General features: G+C 50.6%; 1 protein-coding gene across 3 annotated transcripts; it reads right to left on the reverse strand.

Annotated features, from left to right (window-relative positions):
* Window positions 1-3,505: 3,505 nt before the first annotated feature.
* On the reverse strand, window positions 3,506-17,226 carry MFNG (MFNG O-fucosylpeptide 3-beta-N-acetylglucosaminyltransferase). 3 transcript variants are annotated; one of them, XR_001414241.1, is made up of 9 exons: window positions 16,304-17,226; window positions 10,765-10,813; window positions 10,123-10,225; window positions 9,877-10,030; window positions 9,329-9,414; window positions 7,840-8,005; window positions 7,197-7,282; window positions 5,363-6,369; window positions 3,506-5,254 (listed from the first exon to the last, which is right to left on the reverse strand). XR_001414241.1 is itself a non-coding variant. In XM_014963446.1 (8 exons), exons 1-8 carry the CDS (start codon window positions 16,643-16,645, stop codon window positions 6,300-6,302), a joined length of 1,053 nt encoding a protein of 350 aa, XP_014818932.1. In that variant the 5' UTR covers window positions 16,646-17,226; the 3' UTR covers window positions 3,506-6,299. The 3 variants fall into 3 exon arrangements, 2 of the variants coding, with proteins under 2 accessions (XP_014818932.1, XP_014818931.1); XM_014963446.1 differs by having other exon boundaries at window positions 3,506-6,366; XM_014963445.1 differs by having other exon boundaries at window positions 3,506-6,369.
* Window positions 17,227-19,477: the final 2,251 nt, after the last annotated feature.

The raw sequence follows: 19,477 nt of genomic DNA on the forward strand, positions 1-19,477 counted from the left end.
TGTCTCTTTCCCCTCAGCCTCCGCCTTCACCTTCCTTTCCCCCCAATGACCTCCCTGCCTCCCCTTTTTGCCTTTTCCTCTATTCTGCTCCCCCCTCTTTCCCACCCTCTCCCCCCAACCCCCACCTCCGTTTCTCATTCCCCTCATTCTCCTCCTTCCCTCTCCCCCACCCTCCAATCCGCTATTCCAGGACAATAGAGCAGATGGCAGGCTGTTTGTTTTATATGTCCCTTTGGAAAATCAGCTCAGCTGTTGATTCTGTGACTTTTTCTAAAAACAGCCACCGTCCAACACTAGCTGAATGCTGGGGAAAAGGAGGGGGGTATGGAGGGGCCCTGCTTTCCCTACCAGCTGCACAGAGACCTTGTCTGTCTGCATCCCACATCATGCCTTTGGGAAAGAGGACTGTCTGAGACCCTGGAGAGGAGCATTCTCCCCTGCACATTAGAAGAAACACCCTCACAAGCTTGGCCAGCTTCTGCAGTCAGTCTCACTGCAGCCAAAGATGATGGTAATGTGGGGCAGTGAGGAAGGGGCAGTCTTTTCAACACATCCATCATGCTCATTGCCCCAGTCTGCTGCCTAGTTACCTGTGGTCTCGTAGACCACAGGCAGAAGACACACAGCACAGAGTAGAGGTCGGTGCTGTTTCCAAGTCCTGCATCTCCTCCCATCCTACTGGGGTGGCCATGAGTGAGAAGCCACAGGCAAGCACTGAGTGTGTGGGTTGGGAAGACGGTCCTTGCCTTTTTTTTTTTTTCCATCTTCCCCCTCATTTTGTTGAATCCCTAAGTGCCAAGTTACCAGTCCTCAGAACAGCATTCATCAGTTGCTAACGCAGCCATGAAGAGGATATAGATTTTGTTCTGTTTCTTTCTCTTATCCAAAGTACTTTCTTCATCCCTCATCTCTTCCTTCCCATGTGCTTGTTTCAGCCACTCTTCAGATGTGTTGCTTCATGGTATTTCTGGGTGGAGAGGGATCTTTGCTGCTGAACTCTTCTCCTCACTGTCCCAAGGACCATCTTGTTCCCTTTCTTATATGTGACAGTACTGTCCCATTAATCCTTTAAGCCTTCCCCTCCTTCTTGCCTTGTCTCTCCTTGTAAGTGCTTCAGGGTAAGTACCATTTTTCTCCCTCTCCAGCGTCAAGCACAAACTGGCCTTGGCTCACAACAGGGGTTGCTGGATTCTCTGCCAGTGTAAATGCTGGATATTTCATGGTATATCCTCCACCTGATACACCATGGCCAAAGGCACCAGATGCAGATTCGCTCTGTGCCCCACTTCTAGGGGTGGGATGGGGAAAGCAGGGGTTCAGAATAGCTGAATCTCTCCCCATCCAATTGTCCTGTTTAGTTGCACTTTTTCTTATGTTGTTAACATCAACACTGTCTTGTTCTCAAGCAGCAGCAGAAGGGTCAGGGCTAGCAAATCCATGTACAAAGCACTCACTTTAATTTGTTCTCAAAGTTCACTATGAATCAGATGCAGCTCCCAGCAAAACCAAGGGAGACTTGACCGAGGAACAGTCAGATGTAACATCTGAAGAGTCTCCTTAGCCTTGCAAAATCCTGGAAGGCAATTTAAACATGAGAGATAGGCCAGGAGCCCATTCTTGGTGTCTGTAATTAATCACATACAGTTCAAACAGGGAGAGAGATGAGTTCCCAGCTTTCTTGAAGTCCGAGCTGGATCAAACAGGGAGCAACAAAAATTTCAGGCTGTCAAGGAACAACCCTAAAGAGGCAATGCCAGCTGAGCAACAACAGCTCAGCCCTGCACTCCTTTAACCTCTCAGGTAATTGGGCAGAAAGTCTAGAGGAAAAATTCCTGCATCAGCTGGTGAGAACAGACACAGTTATTTGTACATTTGTGGTGCTGCTCTTCTTCTTGGCATTGCTTAAGTCTCTGGTAATGTGTCCTCTTCAGTGGAGCCATAAGTCCAGTGGTATTTGGGACAGAAAAAAGTCCCAGTTCATATGAGATCCCATCTCTGGCACTAGAGGTTATCAGGTGCCTCTAGGAAGAGCATAAGGATAGTCCATGCCTTTATGTGCCCATGCAATTACCAAATGGAAGAGTCAGTCGCCCTCCTTCACCTTTGCATCCACCTCAGAAGTGTGGTCAGGTATGTAAAGCCCTGGTGGCCAGTGGTGCAAAAGGGCAAGCCAGCTGTCTTGTAGGGTTTTTCAGGGCTTGAAGACAAAAGGAATTAAATAAATGTAGGAAAAGAGCTGCTGATCCCATCCCTGGACTATCTGAAAAGCCTGTATTGGAAACAAAGGCAGAGGAAGCCTTGAAATTACAAGGCCAAGTGTGCCATAAGGAATTGAGTATACCTGTCAGGTTAAAACACATCAATTTATCTGGAGTGTTATTAAAAAAAAAAAAAAAAAAAAAAAAAAAAAAAAAAGAAAGTAAAGAGAGAAAAAAGAGGTTTGGGGCCAACCAACCTGATCTCACTTCTTCCAAGGTGAATTCTGACTCACAGGCTGGCATCACCTCTGGCACTGGTGGGCAACAATTGTCCTGATCACAAAAACATCCAGAGCTGGGGGTCCAGGCAACATCCCCTTTCCCACTGTTGCTGGGAAGCTCCCAAACAGCCCTTTCAATGAACAGCTGAAATTGTTGCTCCCATGCTCTCCTCCAAGGTCCCACTTGGTGGTTTCTTTCCCTCCAGTCTCCTTTCTTCTTGTTCCTATTTCTCACCTTTTGGCTTCTGTTTAATAAACTGCTCATCTTTCGAAGGCTGCATCTGTAGCAAGAGGCCTGGGGAGGAAGCTGAAGGCTGCGATCTGGTTACGAGTTGGGTAAATCCCATGGTGGCTTAGAAATCTGTTTTTCTTCGGCAGCAGAGTTGTTAAGAGGAGTTGGCACCAGGGACAGAAGCATTGTACAGCGTTGCTATTCTTCTCTCACCCCTTTAAGCCTTTAGCAACAACTGCAGTTTCCCACCTATTTCAACTAACTTCTCTTTTCCCCCTAAAGAAAGGATAGTCATTAGCATTTTTTGTACTGTCAAATAGGGGTTTCCTTATAAAAATTCTTCACAGCTACAGGGAAAGCAAAGAAAGGATATTGTTAGCATGAAAGCCTCACTTAATATTTTACATTTCAAATACTGTAACTGCTTTTTTCCCCCTCCTTCTCCTTTTTCTGAATCTTCAGTATACAGCTTAAACATCATTAATAGTGTTGGTTGCTATGGTGTTGGGCAGGCGAAGGTCTCTGCACTTGAAACCTTGAACTACGCTTAATGTTGTACAACAGCAGGGTCATGCCAACACCTTTGACTTTGACCCCATTTTTCCCAGTAAAATAAAAAGACCACATCTCCATCCCTTTTCGTTCTTGGGATAGCTTTGGGGTTTTTTTTTCCTGCAATAAGAAAAGGGAGTGTGAGAGAGAGGAGGAGAGAGGGATATAAAAAAAGAAAAAGAGAAAGAAAAAAAAAAATTAATAGACCCAGTGGAACCTTTCCAAAAACTTTAACGGTTACATCAGAAAATCATGAAGGAGAATAAAAACAGACAGTCCCCTGAAAAGTTTCACGTGAGATTGTTTCTCATTTTCCCAAGCAGCTAAACACTTTAATAAACTAGGAAAATGAGACTGTAAAACCACAACATCTGACAGCAAGCCTCAGGGGCAGGAACCATTCCTGAAACTAATTTTAACTCAGGTTTTAACATTGATCAGATTTCATGTGGTGAATGTCCCCTTAAGCTGTCTCTCTGTTCTTAGAGAAAACCTGGTTTCTTTTGTCGACTCCGAGAAGCTATTTTCTTTCCAGCGCATTGTCGTCACAGGCATAACAGGACTTCTCTGTCATTCGTCTCTCCACAGCCCAAGAGAAGCCCTGCCCCAGACATCTTCTCGTCTGTTCTCGGTTTCCTTATGAGACAAGACATTTTCCACATAAGTGGCACTTAACTGCTCCAGCAATGAAGCCGAGTCTTAAACCAGTCCCCATGCAGCCACTCAAGGACTCAACCCATTTAACATCTGATCTTCAGCCATGCAAAAGGCACCAGGCCAAAACGGACCAGGATCCAAAGCAGGCTTCCAGGTTCTCTGCCTTCCTGTTCCCCAGGGAAAGGAGGGAAACTATCAGTTTCTTCTCCAGGCACACGAATCACATTATGCTTTGGTTGTCACCAGGATATCTACAGATAGGACTGACTGGCTTTTTAGCACAGAGACTCAATTAACAATGCAGCTGACAGTTTGAATGGGAAAATAAGATATCCGGGTAGTGTAGATTTCTCGTGAAGACTCCCACTTCTTCACACAGAAGCATTTTTTGTCTTCTGGTTAAGTTCAAACCAAATCATTTGCCCTGTGGGGCAGGACTTCTTTATGCTGCACCTGTCTTCAAATAGTTGGGTGTCTCTGTTTTGAGCCGCATTGTTCCTAGGTCCTTGTAGTTGTGTGAGCCAAGTGCTTTGCATGACCCAAGGAATGGTCATTGGCATCAGTTAACCCCTGTCCCTCCTCTGGATGAATTTCCAGTTCAAAGGCATGTTGTGCAAGAGAAGAAAGCAGGGCTTTCTGCTGCTTCACAAGCTGGTTAAAGGCTGGTAAGAGTGATCAGGCTGGAAAACAGCTCTACAGGCTCCTCTTTCTGCTTCTCCAGAAATTAAAGTGCTCGTTTGTTTCCACATCCTCCTTTGCAGAGGTGGAAGGTTGTTCTGACGCCTTTCCTTTAAACCTCATGTGTGCCATGTAAGAGATGCTGGTGCTTGGGGGTCAGGGGGGAGGAGGCGACATTGGCCAGTTTTCAAAACGGTCGAGGCACAGTGATAGTCGCCCTTGGCTCTTCCAGCCCACCAGCAGCAGGCTTAGTCACATCAGCAGCATCAAAGCTAAGCAGCTCTTTGGAGAAAGGGCATTTGTCCTTTCATCTGGAGATTACAGGAATCTTTCACAGATCCCAGCAGCGTGTTTTGAAAGGCTCTTTAAAGAGAAATACCTGTTTGTGGCACCACCTGCCATTTAAAACAGCCTCTTTGCCTTCCAGCTTTCCCTGCATCGCTTTCCCCCAGCCATTTAACCGTGTGTACAAGGACAAAATGGTGCCAAAGTTCATTCCCCAGCAAGCAGAATTGCCCAGCTTTCATGCCAGGCTCTGTACTGAGAAAAGAAGCCTCCACAAACATGCCAGAAATCTTGTAACCTATTTGGGCCTGCTCCTTCCCCCTGTTGGGCTCAGCAGGGACAGTGGGAAGGCAGAAAGCTGTTCTTAGCATCTGGAGGAAAGAAACACAGAGATAAAAAGCTCTTTGCCTTGCTGTTTCCATTCCTTCATGACTTAATTTTTTTTGGTCGGGGCACAGAGAAGATTATAAAGCTGTAACCTCTAATCCGCTCCTGAGTGCTCCTTCTCCATCTCTTCCTTTCTCCTCTTTTTCAGCCAGTCTTAATCCTTTATGTCTCTTCTCTCACAGGTAAGAGTTGGAGTCTAATCTCAGACGACAGGTTGGTAATTAGAGCAAGAGATTATCCTGACCCCATATCATGTAGGTAAAAAGAGAGAAATAATGCAGGGACATGCAAGTTCAAGCCTTCCATGTTCAGTGCAGAAACTGGCCTCATCTCAATCTGTCTCCTCCTGGCTCCCCACCCCACGCTCTCTTCTTTATCCCAGCAGGCAGGGGGATTCCTGATTCTTTGTACTTCCTGCCCACCTCCCCTCTGCCAGGCAAGAACTATGCTTTCCCAGCACTCATTCAGCACAGAAATGGTCACATTTTCCATTTCTCTAGACCTTAACTAAGCAGAGACTCAGTCAAGGTTGGGAAGAGTGGGCGGTGGGGAAAGCACAGGCAGATATGGAGGAAGAGGACCTGCTCAGAGAGGCTGGAGCCAAGGCACACTATCAGCCATCTACCCAACTGGGCACTGGTTAGCCATACCCAGTGCATTTCTAGTCCAGCAAGATGAATCCACAGCAAGGAGCAGCAGCAGGTCCCCACCTCTACTCACATGCCCAGCAGTCACCACCCATTCCTTGATCTGCTCAGGAAGGCATACTGCTCCTATCCCTTGCATGTATCCCACCACAGATGGGAAGAGCATCCATGTGTGCAGCCCGTGTTATCCATCTTTCGCACAGATCTCGTCTCTTGCCCTGTGTCACTGGTGTTCAGTAAGGACAAAAAAAGCCATCACACATCCTCAAGACCACCATAGAAAAGGGAAAGTTGGGAGCACCAAGCTTCTTTAGTGTCCCACCCCCTACATGCACAAGGTGAATGGATGTCACCAGGAACCACTGTAGATGAGGCTCAGGCATCACCAGCCAACAGCCTGCAAGCACCAGGAGGTGTCGGGATAGAGATGGCAGTGGAGTGATCGAAACCTGCTGGGGAGAGAGCAAAGGAAGGTCAGGTGACAGTTTTTTACACCTGAACACAGCTGGAGAATGGAAGACCTCTCCCTCATGTCCCATCCTACGTTGGGCACCCACCCCACCTTACAGAGCTCCAGGACTTGTTCACTTCAAGATGCCTTTTCTCAGCAAAGCTAAGCAGCCAAGCTCCCCTCCGACACCTAAATTCAGCTCTACCCATGTAGCACAAGCCCATGGCTCATCCTGATCACGGGCAGGGATATGGGCCCTGCACCAGCCCCAGCTACGTGGTTCTGTTGATGCTCTTTTCATCACCTAGCTGCTTCCCACCCCTCCTATCTCCAGCCAGGAGCTTTCCACCCATGCTCTGCAAATAACAACTTTAGGTTTGTTCACTCAAAGCAGAGAAGGTAACACTTTTATTTGCAGTGAGCCTGAAGTGAACCTTTTCCTCTTTTCCCTTCAGTTTTCTCAGCAAAACAAAAAAATGAAAAGCAAGCAGAATTTCCTTTCCTCAGTTTAAAAGAACATTTCTGTTCCTGTCCCAGAAGTAAAAGGTTAGCTTGCTCAGTCTCAAAATGTGAAATAAATGACAATACTTTTGGCTCAGGAATTGTCCAAACAAAATGTTTTGATACTCCTTTTTTTCTCACTCACACAAAAAGGTTTGCAAAGTTTGTAAGTGTTCACAAGCAGCGTAACGCTGGTATGCTCCTCACTCAATAAGCCATGCAAGGTTTCTGTCCCTCACTCTAGACCCCATTTGGCTGCCTCCCCCTCCCAGCCTGTTGTCTGAGACCTCACACCCCAGCAACACCCAGAGCACTCGTGCCCCGTACCTTGAGGGATCCTCTTGGGGTGAGAAGGGGCCACGGAGTTCAATAACGTTGAGCTTGTTCTCAAAGACACCATAGCTGAGGGTGACCTACATAGAGGGGTAGTGAGAAAGGTGCAGGGAGGATGAGGTGAGTTCAGGAGCAAGAAACTTCCTTTGGGTGACAGAAGCTGCCATTCCAGTTCCTTCTCTGCTGGCTTGGCCTCTGCCTTCTACCTCTCCTCTCTTCCTTCCCATGGTGGTCCACCATGCAAGTCCTTTGCCTCTCCAAGCCCCCTACACCCATTGTTATCTCCCCATGCAAGGCAGACAATGCCATCTCACAGCCCCTTCCCCAATCAGTCATCATTTCTGCTTGTCCTTGTGCCACATTTCCCCAGGGATGCCCTCAATCCTCCCATCACTCCCCATACATATGCTTCCTCCCCACCACTGACCCCAGGGGCACTGTGACTGGCATCTGTGATGCCAGCAACATCTGCTCCCTATTTCAAAGAAGCATTTGTCAGGAAAACCTCCTCAAAAGAGCAGGGAATTCATTCAATCCACATCAGTGCGACCAACGGGGCAATGTGCTCCCTATCAGCTCCCCTCCTTCACCTCTCCTTCCTCATGCACCTCCCTCTTGCTCCAGTTCCCCTCCTCACCTGCTGTGTGAGCCGAGAGGGGGGGATAAGCTGCAGGTTCTCCAGGTGGGAATGGAAGAGCTCATTGGGCAACAGCTGCCCCCCGACTTTGCACTCAATGATGTAACCCACGGTGCAGTCGTCCGGCAGGCGGATGAGCTCTGAAGTGCTCAGGAAGTTCCTGCCACTGGAAAAGAGTAGGGTTGTGTGGGTTAGGACAAGGGGAGGAGAGGATATAGGCATCCACTTGGGCGAGAGACAAATGAAGGACTCAACTTAACTGAAAGCCAGAGTAAATCTCGGAACGAGGCAAGAAGTCCCTGAGTTCCAACTGCAAAGATTTGGGAATGTGTTTGCTCTTTGACCACTCCCAGCTATACTGTCCCACCAATTCTCTAGTGCTGTCCCTAATGTATATCCAGCTCCTCAGTGAGCTGATGCAGAGAGCTGCAGACTTTGCAGAGTCATTTTTCTACCTGTTTGCTGAGCTACACTCAGCCCCTGAGGGGTCAGACAAGCCAGCACAAAAGATACGGTGGGACCACATGGCCAGATCCAGGAGGAAGAAGAAAAAGAACAGTCTTACAGTTTGAATAAGTCATCCATGGCTCCGCTGTAATGTAACAGCAGATGTTTAGCTATCCTTTGATGACAGGCTAAACCCAATTTTAAGGCTCTTGTAACTAGAAGCAGCCACACAGCATGAAGCACTGTCTACTATAATGACTCTCAGCTAGTTCAAACATGGTTTAAGCATTTTAACACAGTAGTGGCAGACTTTATAACATGTTAGGCGTTATCTACACATGCCACTTTCATTTCACTCTAGATCACAGACCATCCTCCCGTCTAGGTCTACCGTAAAATGCATATCATGGGCTTCAGCTAAACCAGCCACTTGGTGTGGATGAGATCTGTCTTTCTGGGTATGCACAGGTCTGGTTAAGGCTGGAACGGCCATTCCTTATCAATGTATGTGCATATAGCCTGTGATATAACCTAGGGCATCACGGAAAATATCATCTTGTTGCAGACCTGGGACCTACATCTATTCCCCATGCACCAAGCTGAGGAAATGACAGTGGCAACTGTAAGAAGCTGAAGAGGGTTTGGGTGGGGGAATGGGAAATTAGCTCAGGAGGGAGGTTAGAAAGAGGGAGATTAAGGGGAGAGGAGACAGGCAGACAGGGAAAGCACTTAGGAAGAGTCAGAGAAAGCTGAAAGGGATGGGAAGGAGTGTGGGGGAATAACCAAGAACTGAAAGCAACTGGGGACAGGGGAGTATGTCATTCTATGACCACGTTTGCTGACGTGCCTCCTCTTCCCTTTTCAATCAGGTGGCAGACCATCCTTCCTCCAGTCCCATGTGCTTGCACATGTGTAGCATGTGGCACTCTGCACCCTTGCAAACACCACATACACAAACTCAGACCTGATACTGCCAGGAACTAATATGCAGCCGTGTTCCTCATCTCCAAAGGCTCCCATACTCACCAGTTGCTCAGCTCACCTGGCCCATGGCACCATCTTGCTTGCCAGCTTGCGGCTGATGCAGAACCCAGCTCCTCCCGTGGCAAACCAGAAGCGCACAGATTTCTGGAGAGAAAGAGCAAATCAATGGCAGAGGCTCAGACAATGCCATACTCCCCGAGATGGGAATGCTGGAAACCCAACTTTGATGCCAGAACAAACACAGACCTACTGTCACTCCAGACCCCTGACTGCTGCCCAGAAGAAGGACTTGCCAGCAGTACAGCATGGATTTTGACCTCCTCATATTTGGAGCTGCCAAGTTCCTGCTGGCAGCAGCAGGTGGGCTGCCCATGCCAGGCTTATCTCCTGGCAGACAAGTACCCAAAGGCACAGCAGCAACATGGGACTCTCCCTAGGTAGAATGGATTGAGTCAACACCTAAAACAATGTTCAGACAAGGCCAGAGAGTTTTCAGCTGCTGCCTGTTGCTCTTCAGACCTGTCTCTCATTGGGTACATCTACAGCCAATGAACCAGAGCACTAAAAACAACCCATTGGCCCACACACCACCACCATGGGCTGTACCGTCTGGTTGTTTGGCAGCGTTTCGGAGGCTCGGATGGGTCGGTTCAGGCTGGGTTTCCCCAGGTAAACATCCCACGTTGCAGAGTAGGAGGACAAGAGCTTCAGGAGGGCCCGAGGGTTCAGGTAGTTGTCGTCATCCAAATGGCAAAACCAGCTGGAGGGAGATGGGAATGAAGACACAAGAAGTTTGTGGAAAGGAAGGTGCCTCTTCCTCTCAGAAGTCCCCCCACAGCAGCCCTTCCTCACCTCCTGCTGCTGGCCAGGAAGGCGTCAAACTCAGCGGCCATCTTGCAGGAGAGGGCTGGGTGACTGTGCTCAGCAGAGCAGTTGGTGAAGACTGCATGGTCACCTGCCGGGAGAGAGAAGGCTGTAGCTTGGAGCTGGTCTGCTTCACATGATCGTGGGGAGGACCTCTGGGCAGGAGGGAAGAGGTGTGTTCACAGACAGCCTCCTCACAGCCCCTCAGATAGGCATCCAAGTCTGCAGTGATGTAGGCTCCATCCTTCCCCCTACCAGGAGATAAAACCTAGAGAAAGCCAAGCATCTTGGCCAAGACTAGGACACTTGACAACTGCACTTCCACCCTGCCCACTGCCAGCCAGGGTGCTGGGGCTGAAGGGTTCTCTGATGGGCTTCTTCCACCCAAGGATGCTTTAAGGCAGAGGGCATCCTGCCTCCAGCTGGCTGCATGTCCTAGGGTAAGCCAGCTACACTAAATCATCATCACTGCAGCTTGGGGTCCTCCAATGGGACATGGTGAGGGATGTGCTTCAAGAGGCAGCATTGGCATAGGAGACCCAGCCTTCATGCTGGACCCCCTTCCCAAGGCTGTGACAGTTCAGAGGCTGAAAGCAGGTTGGGAGGTGGTGTTATAGGACAGGTCATTACCCATTCTCCTTTTCAGGGCATCATCTTCTTCATCAGTGAAGACATAGGTCTGGGGAAATAAGGAAAGGAGGTTACTCTCAGGGCTGGAACTGGTGCTGCTCCTGGCCACCCACCCTTTTCTCCCCGCAGCTGGTCACGCTTGCCATGGTCACCCCACTCCATCCCCTGCTGCCATTCCCCCTCCAAGGCAGCAGTTCAGCAGAGGGGTGGCCGTGCTTCCCCTTCCTGCATGGCACTGTCATCAACACTTGTGTGACTTCATTTTCCCCCCACCCTGACCCTGCCATCTCAGGAACAGGAGAAGGGGACCTGGGACACCAAGTGAGGGGTTGAGGAAGCCCTGGCTTTGGTGTCAGTGGTAGAAAAATGAAAGCACCCGTGCTTGAGTGGTGCTTTGGTTAAAAGGAGAACATGTGTTTGTGTGTTAAGTGTGCGCAGACCCCTGCTGCTTCCCGCCTCCTCCTCTTCCTCCACCCCCCGGCCTCTCTAATCCCCCTCACTGCCATTATATGGCACATCTCCCCCTCTTTTGGGGCCAGGCGGGGATGAGGGCTGGTGGAGAAAAGCTTTCCTCAGGCAGAAAATGAGCTTTCATGAAATCAAAAAGGAGTCGCGAGCCATAAACAGTGTTTCCACCAGCTGCCCACAGGCTGGTTAAACGCAGCACCTGGGCAGGGACAAAGGGAACGAGGCAGGCAGACAATAGCTCCAGGAGCCATCACTGCTCCCAAAGGCTCCGAGGAGGAAACGAGAGTCTCTGCTTCTCCCCACACCCACCCAGCATCTGGGAGACGTGCCTCCAATCAGGAGAATGTGGCAAGAAAAACATTCTGCACATGAAAAGAAGGCAATGAAAGACCCTCAGAGACCACCTGGCTTGAGCAGAGGCATCAGGATGGTTTCATGATCTCAAACACACGTGCCACAGAGACTTGGTGAATTACCCTCCAACAGCTGAGCTGCAGCAACTCAGCATGCATACATTCCTACCCCGCTCCACCAGTAAAGTCTCTTAATTAAAACCACTTTCAAGGTGATTACAGGACAAAAAGCAATTAGCTAAGTCTCAGGTAAAAGAGTTGTCGCTCTGGGTCAGGGGACCGTAACATGACCTTTAGGCAAGGCAGGAATTGTCAGCAGCATGGGATTTCCCTCGCTAGTGTGTCAGAGCCAGAAATTTCCACTATGATAAATATTTCACCTTATGAAAAAGATTCTGAAACCATTGAAACTTTCTGACATTTTCAAAAAAACAGAAACGTTTTTGCTGGAAATGACTTGCTTACAGATATCAAAACAGCTAATAAACGTCATATCTGATTGACTTAAAATGCGAACCCACATCTTTTCCCAGATTTTCTACTTGTGAAAATATTCCAAGGTTCCTACTTTCCTCTTGAAAGGGAAAGACTTTTTTGCAGACATCCAACATGTTTCTGTGGGAACCCAGGGGTGAAGAAGCATTGTCACTATGAGGAACACCCTACTCTCCAAAAGAAGTGGAAAAAGGCACTATGAGCGTGGGGTCTAGGTAAATCTCATTTCTCTGGCTCTCCCGAACTCTGATCTCCATGGTACACCTGGCTGCAGTATTCCAGAGATGCTGGTGTGTGTGCCCTGGCTCTGTCCTCAAGGAGATCACAACAGCACAGGCAGCTGCCTACATCTTCATCTCTCCATCCCTCAATACCTCTGAGAGTGGGAAATCTGGAACAGCAGCTGCTGCCGGCATCCGAGCAACTGTTGCCTTGTGTCCCCCAGCAAAGCCACACATGATGGCTGGAATGGGAGAGAGAGAGAGAGAGAGAGGAAAGTCCCAGCTAAAAACCTGCCTGGAGAGCAGTTGGCCCAGTTAGACAAGTCTTTCTCAAGGAGGCACCAGCTGCTGTTGTCCATACTAATGTAGCCTGGAAGAGATTCAGAAGGTCTCTCTGGCCAAGCCAGACCTACTCTCCCCTCTGGGGATGTGCAAGCAGAGGAACACTCAGTGTCCTCTGGGTGCCCCTTGCAGGCAAATGGGGTGCACAGAAGCAGCCTCCCCACTATGTCCACCCTCATGTTCTCCACCGGACCACCTATGGAGGCCATGCAGGATCTCCTGTCACGGCACCTCAGTGTCCACAGGCTGCCCACTCTGGCAGGCATCCTGTGGGCTAAAGGAGCCTCCATTCAGCCACAGCTTCCCACTCGCCTTCTGCCCCACATCGCTCCCAGCACGGTTCCTCCTGCCAGGGGTGGGGGGAAATCAGAGAGCCCAGCTCCCATACATACTGAGAGCAGCTCAGGGTGGCTGTCACTGCTGCTGCAAGGCAGGCGATCTGGGCTTGAGGAGGGATGCCGCATGGAAGGCATCCTTCCAATCTACAGCAGAGAAGATGGCTGGATAAAGAAGGATGTCTGCTGGCCAGCAGTGATATGGAGCCACCGGTTTCAAACGGCTTTGCCTGGCAACTCTCCATGAACATAAGAGCCCGTGCAAAGGATAAACACCAGACTTTGAGATGTCCTCACCTAAAATTGGGAAAGTAGCCTAGCAAGGAAAAACTAGGAAAAGGGAACAACAATGTGGAATCTGACAATCCAGGGCCACGTTCATTTCCCAGCTCCCAGAGTATCCCTTCTCTGGGAAGAAACTCTCTCCAAAATGCAAAAACCTCAGCAGGGTTATTGCTGTGTCCCGCCTGGAGAACAGATTCAAAATCTATGGTGTGTTCACAACACCCAAAATGTGAAAGCCAGTTCAGGATAGGTCGTTCAAAGGTTTAATTTCAATCAGTTGAATGTCTGGGTTTCTGAAAGGAGGAGTGATGCTAGAATCAGTTCCCATTATCACACAAAATGCCATTTCAGATCAGAAACCTAGACTTATCTCCATCAAAACTACTGCGGCCAAGAATGTAAGCCACTCCAAGATACTGTCCAGTATCAATCAAGTAAACAATCATGAAAACCAACACTCCTGTTTAGACGAAAACTTTTCTGAGGAAAAGACCTTTCGCTGAAATGACTTCCACACCAAGCTCCAGGGAAAGTCTGTCATGTGGATCAGTTCTCAAGAGGCAGAGCATGGTCCAGCAAAGAGTGCCCACCTCGTACTTCCCCTTCCCCATCTCCCACCAGCTGCTTATCTTCTCTTCTGTTCAAACAGTGCAGTTTCAGGGAAAATGTCTCTCTCTCTTATTGTCTGCCCCGACAGAGTCCAACATAGAGTACTTTTAATTTGGCTCCCGTACAGTCTGTTCTAGCCATAAAAACCACAGCTGTTCCTGCCTCCTGTTCCAGTCACCTAAGCCTGACCTGCGAGGTCTGGGTTACTTCCTCCGGGAGGACACCATGCAGGTAATCAGCTCTGAAACCAGGCTTGGCATCAGCAGACGGCCAGCTGCTAAAATTTCCCCACTTGCCACCAGCAGAGAAGGACCCACTGAATCAGTCTCCAGCCGTGAGTATGGGTGGGTAAGACAGCAAGACAGTGGACCAGCCCTAGGAGAAGGCAGCCTCTGCGTATTAGGGCTTCTGAGACCTGGATCTTTCCAAGACTGGCCCTTAAAGCCTATGACTCTCCATAAAGACTCAATAACAGAAGGTCTGGTGCCCTACCCCTGGCTCCACAACAATTAAATGTCTTTTGCTACACTAAGAGCTCTTTTTAAATTTTTTTTTTGCTAGGCAAGGTTTCTATATTGTCAATTTTTCATAACTAACCCTTTCCCCTACCTCCAAAATAACCCTCTAGGAGCAGTGATTTTTTTTTTAAAAAAAAAGGCTTTTGACTTTCACGTACTTCTCTTTACCTCCCTCCCCGCCCCCGTTCCCCTGCCCTCAAGTAAAAGGACGTTTAGTAAAAAAAGCAGAAGAAAAACATGGAAAATTGAGGGGGGGAGAGGAAAATGCTGAGCTTGCCACAAAAATTGATAACAATGAAAATACTCTGTTTAAAAATGACTGATGCTCCCACTCTACCCTTCCTTCCTATTCTCCTGCTGAGCCTGTGGAGCTTTCCGAGAGGCTGGCAGCAGCATGGAAAATTCAACACCTCTTCCCACGTTTGGAAATAGTTTGCCTGCCCAACAGAGAGGGTCAGATGAATCTGGGGGGCTGGTATCTAATTCATGTCAACAGTGGAACGGCCAGGCACCTGTTTGTCAAACGCATGAGGAGGGAAAGATGATCTGCTCCTTAAAATCCCACTCCAAAAGCCCCAGCCACCCTATCTTAATGCCAGTGCAGCCATGAGGTTGAGTTTGGTTTCTCCAAAGAGCTGCTGGGCTGAGGTCGGACAGAGAGGAGAAGTGCATCTGGGGGAGGAAGCAGGGCACCTCAGATGCTGAGGGACACATAGACAGGAGAGGAAGCGTGCTCAAAATAGGACATGGCTTCCTGTGACAACCGCAGCAGACCAGACAATTGCAGCACCATGAAGTGGAAAACCACCCTTACCCAGAAAACCCTGCATCAAGCGCTTTCCTACCCGATACCTCCACCCCCGTCCCCCTCCCTCACTGAAACCTGAATTTGTCTTTTAAGCGCCCATCACACACAGGCAGAGGCAAAAAAATCCACCCCTTTGGGGGCAGCCACAGGATTTCTTCTTTCTTGAGGAGCAGCTCTGCGAGGGAGGGAGGGAGAGCAGTACTCAGGCTCTGGGGAGTACTTCTGCCCACCAGTAAGTCAGTTTGCACAGCACCACCAACGTGGTGCCCCACATCAGCTCCTCTAACAGGAAGGAAACTCTCCAAACTCTGCTTTAGCAAAGGGTGGAAACATTAGGCCCCCCAGTCAAAAAAACAAAAAAAAAAAACTTTAAAAAATTCAATACACACCCACGTCACTTCAAGATCATGCACATGAAGAGATCTGCCCAAGAAAGCAAGGCATGGGTTGTCCAAATGTGCTGGGGAGTGATCAGGGCTGCAAACACCCCTCCTGCACTCCAGGAGGTCCTCCAGATCCTCCTGCCTTGCTCTTTTGCCCTCTGCACCACACCATCCCGGGGGTGAAGAGTGCCCAGGTGCGATGCAGGTATCCTGGTGGAGGGCCAGGAGAAGCCACCTAACTCAAAACCTGGCAAACTCATTGCACTAGGAGGTAGAAAACCACCATTTCATACAGACCCAGGACAGGCTGCGCTCTTGGTCTGCTGTGGCTCAGGCAGTCTGCACACACCCCAGTGTTATTGGTTAAAAAAAAGGAAATTAAATCCCTTCCACCTCAAGCTGAAAGAGTCTGGCTTAGTTTAGGGGTAGGTGATGCCTGCTAAGAGCACTTGTCCTGCCAGCCTTCTTGGGAAGAGCCCACACAAGCTCTCCATCCTCTCTGCCAGCCTTTCCCATGGAGCAGCTACCAGTGAAACATTTTGCTGGGCAGCATCCCCCTTTCAACATAAACAGAAGTGAGAATTAGGGAAAATGAGGCAAAATACTGGGTGGGACTGCAGTGCCCAGCTTCCCCTTCCTTTGGCCCTTATTCACCCGCACAGACACCCCGTCCCTGCCCCGTTACCAAACACCCCTTCTCTTGTCCGAATCCACACACTCACCTGCTCTCTGGCCCGGGATATCCACGTGTCCAGGAGCAGCTCCATCCTGCTCTGGTGAAATCTCTTGGTTGTCTTCACAGCTATGAAAATATCCCCAAGGGTCAGGCTTCCCTCAGTCCTGTATCCCTCCGGAGGATGGACTTGCAGGTCCTTCTGTCCCCCGCCACCACCTCCATCCTCTGGGCTGGCTTTGCTCCGTCGCTCCAGCTTCCCCAACATTCCTTCCCTGAGTCCTGGGTACTGAGCTGTTTCCTGAGCCCCACGGTGCCGCACGGAGAGGAGAGCCACGCTGACAAGGAAGACTGCGGCTCCGGAGAGACCGCGGATGAGCCGACAGCCCATGGCTCCCCAATTGTTCCTGCCGCAGCCAGTGTCCTATTGAATGAGGACGATCTCTGCCCGTACCTCCACGTGAAGTTGTCCGCTCTTCTCGAAGCCTCCGAAGGGGCAGGACCAGCCGAGAGCAAGGTCTGAATAGGATGTGGCCAAGGAATAGGGTGGGTGAAGAGCAGAAAGCCAAAGAGACAGCAGCCCCGGAGGACACTGGTGAAGCGGGGGGAATTTTCACAGACTAAGAGGGTCTGATGGCCCAGCGAGGCAGCGACACGTGATGGGAAAACACTCCGAGGAGACTGGCAGGTGGCTGGCACAGCCTGCCAGGAGGACAGCAAGCATCCCCACCGCCGGCGGAGAGGCTGAGGGTCCCAGGCTGGGGGTCGAAGGGGCAGCAAAGGACATCAGAGCCATCGGTGGGGAGTGTAGACCAAAAGCATCAGTAGCCCAGAAGACACCAGCCCTTGCGCCCAAGCCAGGGGCTGTGGGGTGGAGGCGAGCGGTGGGTGCAGGGGTGCGGGGAAGGGGCTGGGTGCCATGGGAGCAGCGGGGCTGCCTCCCCACCTGCTCCCTCCGTGCAGCCGGGCTCTCGGTCCCTGCCAGCCCCGGCCGCCGTCCCGGGCCCCGGTCCCGCCTCCGGGCAACGGGGCGGAGCGCCAGCCCCGGGGGAGGAAGAGGATGGGGGGGGGGTGGAGGATGGAGAGGGGAGAGCCCTGGGTCCGACCGTGGGTTTGCCTCAGCAGGGGATAGCCAGGCTGGGATATCTCCGAGGTGATCTGGGAAGACAAACCTGTTGCTGGACTGTTTCGCCCTGCTCCTCTGTGATAGCCCAGCCCCATCTCTGCAGCTCCTGCAGGAGGAGGGGAAGGTGGCACCCATGGGGGCTCGGGTGAAGTTAAGGTGTGGGGTCCTACACTGTTCTTGGGAAGAACGATGTTTTCCCAGGATTTCCCCCAGCACTAGACTTTATTCCTAAGGGCACTGCTCCGAATTGCTGCCCCTGCCCTTTAACCCCACCCTGCCTCCCCAAAGCAGGACCATGAGTCCCCTGCTGCCCACCCCACCACATGCTCCAGAGTCTCAAATGAAGGTCTGACCCCCATTTCTGACACCCATCTCCTCAAACCCACTCTTGAAGGTCCCTTTCCCATCCAGCCATGACCCCTCCCTGTCTCACACCCCCACCAGGGATGCCCAAGGACAGCCTGCTGCCCGGGTGGCTGCAGAGCCAGTGACACTCACAGAACAGGTACACCAGAACCAGAGAGCGCAAGGGAGGACCTGCTGCCTCCCTTTCAATGCCCACGGCTCAGCACTGGGTTTATATCCCACCAAGATACTTGCCCCCTGTAGCAGAGCTGACCTCAGCAACTTGTTCCTTGTGGCTCTTCTGCTGTCAAAGACAACACCACAGGCAGAGGAGGAAACTCGCACCTCTAACTCCTTCCCACCACCATCACCACCTCTCCCCGCCACCGTTGGGTACAGCTGTACATCTCCCCTGTGCTACCTTCACCCCAGCCTTCTGGCTTCCAACAAGGCCAGGAGAGCAGTCTGTGGCCATGATACACAGCATGCTGAGTGTAGCTGAGCAAGTCTTGCATGGAGAAGGCCTTCCCCATGGATAGGGATATCAGAGACCCTCAAAAGGTGTGAGAGCCCCTCCCAAGACAAAGACGGGAAATTCTGGGGTCAGCACCACAGATTGCTGCATGATGTTGCTGGCTCAGTTGGATATGGAGCGGATGACCATGAAGGTCCCCTTCCCACTACCTCTAGGCCACTTTACAGAGCAGCTGGGGGGTACAGAGAAGCTAACAGCCCAGGAAGGGGACGATACTCGCCCCCCCACCCCAGCTTCCCTGTGGCAGCGCGCGTGGGGACAGCAGGATGGGAGTGTTCTACATAAGCTGCCAAAATCAGAGCGCCTCCTCAGGGAGCTGCAAGCTGTGGGCATCCAATCTCAGCATACCAAAAAAATAAAAATAAAAAGTAATAAGATGGGGACTCAGGGGAAACGTGGTGGGGACATGGCTCCATGTAGCAAAGCCCCCCCACCCCGTTCGCACAGGAGCTTAAAAAAAGAGGGTCAACGCAGGGACCAGGGTCCTTCTGTTCCACACTCCCACCATGTGCCCAGACACAGACACTTTCCAGGCACACAGAGAAGACCTCCCTGCAAATCTATCTGTTCAGCTCCCCCAGGATTCACACACAGAATTTTACCCCAGTCCTGTCCCTGGGTACATCTTTTTTCCTTTTGTAAGGAAGAAACAACTGAATCTACTTCTCCTTCCTGCTCCCATGTATTTCTCCAAGTTTCCAAGACTGCTAGCTTTCCCCTGAAGCAAGAACATCTCCAGAGCATCTCCCACACCCCCTTGGAGGGTCCCTGCAGGTTTTATTTTTAGACCCTTTTGAATAGTGATGCTTCCTTCAGCTGATTTGGGACGGGGGGGTGGAGTCATTCACCTTCAGGCCTTACATTACTGCAGGGATGGGAAGCTGTTATGACTGATCCACTGCCTCTGCGCTAAATACTGGGATTGCTCCCATGGCTAGCCACTGCTTCTGAACCAGAAATTAACCTCTCCGAGCTCTTCAGCCGCATGCCAGCAGCCCCAGGCAGCTGTAAATGAAGCTTTCATGGCTCCCAGGCATCCTGCAGCAACTCCCGGCCCCAGCCTAGGAGATCATCTGGGAGGCAAAGGGTGAGACAGGCAGAGGGTGCTTAGCGATGTCCCCAAAAGACATAGAAATATGACTCAAAGCTACCTTGTGCAGAGCATGTTGCCAGGCAGCAGACCAGGGCAGACCCACCATGTACAAACCAGAACATGT

Source organism: Calidris pugnax, unplaced genomic scaffold (genome assembly GCF_001431845.1).
Source record: "Calidris pugnax isolate Ruff unplaced genomic scaffold, ASM143184v1 scaffold44, whole genome shotgun sequence".
Taxonomy (NCBI): Eukaryota; Metazoa; Chordata; class Aves; order Charadriiformes; family Scolopacidae; genus Calidris; species Calidris pugnax.